At 41.5% G+C, this 2,682-nt stretch overlaps 1 protein-coding gene across 1 annotated transcript; it reads left to right on the plus strand.

The window, feature by feature from the left end:
• Positions 1-170: 170 nt before the first annotated feature.
• Positions 171-2,453, plus strand: LOC111661247 (ankyrin repeat and FYVE domain-containing protein 1-like; the record flags this gene model as incomplete). The annotated part of the gene is made up of 6 exons (XM_023414793.2): positions 171-363; positions 470-670; positions 785-961; positions 1,076-1,223; positions 1,908-1,998; positions 2,279-2,453. Coding segments are annotated over 6 exons (970 nt in total), but the record flags the coding sequence as incomplete, so codon positions are not given.
• Between the last annotated feature and the right edge of the window lie 229 nt (positions 2,454-2,682).

The raw sequence follows: 2,682 nt of genomic DNA on the forward strand, positions 1-2,682 counted from the left end.
GGAAATGTGGATGCACATATTTGCTTAATCTTTGGATATGGGCAAATCAATATACTAAGATTTTTACAAAAGTCATGTCAATGAAAGCAATTGTGCAAGTAAAAATATAATCAGACTAAAACGAGCAACCTGACTGTTTTATAAGCTTTTACTGAGATCGATGTATCTAGGTGTCTTAACTTACTGTCTGTGTTATGTGTGTGTAGTGGGTGTGACGTGAACAGCCCCAGACAGCCAGGCCCTAATGGGGAAGGAGACGAAGAAGCCCGAGATGGACAAACGCCCCTCCACTTGGCAAGCAGCTGGGGATTGGAGGAGGTGGTGCAGTGCCTTCTAGAGTTTGGAGCTAATGTTAATGCACAGGTCAGTCCTGTCACATCAGAGGGTCCATTTTTCTCCGATAGTACTAAATGAGTTGTAAACATGTTCTATTTCTCACTGTATAATCCTGTGTCTGTCAATTCATCAGGATGCAGAGGGCAGAGCTCCCATCCATGCTGCGATTAGCAGCCAGCACAACGTCATCATACAGCTCCTCATTTCCCATCCAGACATTCGTCTCAACATCCGCGACCGTCAAGGAATGACCCCCTTTGCCTGTGCCATGACGCACAAGAACAATAAGGCGGCAGAGGCTATCCTCAAGAGGGAGCCAGGCGCTGCTGAACAGGTAGCACTGGCGTAAATGCACCAGTTAATCTTAAGGACTGCTTTTGCATCAAGAAAAATTGTGTACAGTCACAGTATTAATCACTCCTGACCTCAAACTTCTGTTTCTGTCCAGGTGGACAACAAAGGGCGTAATTTTCTCCATGTGGCTGTGCAAAATTCAGATATTGAAAGTGTCCTGTTCCTCATCAGTGTCCAAGCTAATGTCAACTCCAGGGTTCAAGATGCAGCCAAACTCACCCCTCTCCACCTGGCTGTCCAGGCTGGATCTGAGATCATTGTCCGCAACCTGGTACATTTTTCTTGTTCCTCTTGTTTTTACTATTCATACTAATGTAAGTGTTAATGAAAGAGTGGTGCAGGTGATACTGTTATTTCATTTTTTTTTGCTTTTTTCTGCTACCAGCTGCTTGCCGGAGCCAAAGTAAATGAGCTGACAAAACACAGGCAGACAGCACTACACTTGGCTGCCCAACAGGACCTGGCCACTATTTGTTCTGTGTTGCTGGAGAATGGAGTAGACTTTGCTGCTGAGGATGAGAATGGCAACAATGGTATCTGATACCATTTTATCTTTATTATGCATTTGTGATCTGGGATGCTGCTATTAAACAAAGGGCACTGGAATTGACAAATTTCCAATGTAAATAATTACCAGTCAACTCAGAGAACAGTCTCACATTCACTTGTGTTGTTACTGAGAAACAGAACAGTTGAGTCAGTTCAGTCTTCCACATATCAAACTTCGGTTCTGTCAGATAGACAGTGCAGAATATTTCAGTCAAAGTATATTGAGGAACTACACAGCTTCATGTTGAGGAAAATGCATCGTCAGTGACCATAGGAATAGAAACCTGAAGTGTTTGACCACCTTTGACTCGGATAACGGATAACTGTCACGGGACCTGTAGTACTGTTGTGTTAAAGTGACTATTCACTACTCGTTTCTGTGGATATTTTAGTTCACACTATATGTATATATATTCAACTATATTGGTATCTACATTATTAATGTTATTTCACTAAAAAGTGATAAAGATAAACATAATGGGCTATTTTAGTCAGTTTTTTTTTTTGTTTTTAAGTCAGATGGTGTAGGTTTTGACTTATCTGTAGATATCGCTTTGTTCAAACGAGCTACTCTACTTACTCTAGTAAGTGTTTGTGTAGTTGTAGCCACTATCATCCTTGTGAATAACATTTCATTATTTCCTCTATTCCTCCTGCTGTCTCCACAGCTCTGCATCTGGCTGTGATGCAAGGCCGCCTTAACAATGTCAGAGCCCTTCTCACAGAGTCCAACATTGATGCCGAGGCCTTTAATCTCAGGTACTTTCAGTTTTTTCCTAGTCAGACATTACCTTATGATCACATTAATTAAACATTAATGATTCATTTGGGAAATTAGCTCAGTGAAGCAGCAACACTGTAACAAGATGAACTGCAGAAAATGGGATAGAGAGAAAAAAAACTGGTGCATAATTAATGTAGACAGTGGAAGCTTTTTAAGCATGCCTGAAACGATTAAAACATCTGAACGTTAGAACGTAACTTTCTGTAGACTATAGAGTCAACTTGCGTGTCTCTTTTTTGTCATCTGTCTGCTTAGGGGTCAGTCGCCAATGCACGTACTAGGCCATTATGGGAAAGAGAATGCTGCCGCCATTTTTGAGTTGTTTCTGGAGTGTATGCCTGAATACCCTCTGGACAAACCAGATAATGAAGGGAACACAGGTACTGTAGCTCGCTTAATCATTTTCTGTTGTTAACTACGGTGGCGCTGAGAGCTCAACACACTGCAACTTAAGAAAACATGCAAATAGGCAAAACACAAGCAAATTCCCACTTTTGTGTATTTGGTTGTGTTGTGAGTATTTGCAGCGCATGTGTTGTCAAATTGAAATTTTGTCTATTTGCATGTGTTTTCTGAAGTTGCAGTGCTTTGAGCTCTCGGGGCCACCGTAGTTAACGGTATACACATACAGTATAGCATAATACCAGTAGCACCCTTGA

Source organism: Seriola lalandi, unplaced genomic scaffold (genome assembly GCF_002814215.2).
Source record: "Seriola lalandi dorsalis isolate HSWRI2012SDOR001 ecotype SW California unplaced genomic scaffold, Sedor1 jcf7180001959626, whole genome shotgun sequence".
Lineage (NCBI taxonomy): Eukaryota > Metazoa > Chordata > Actinopteri > Carangiformes > Carangidae > Seriola > Seriola lalandi.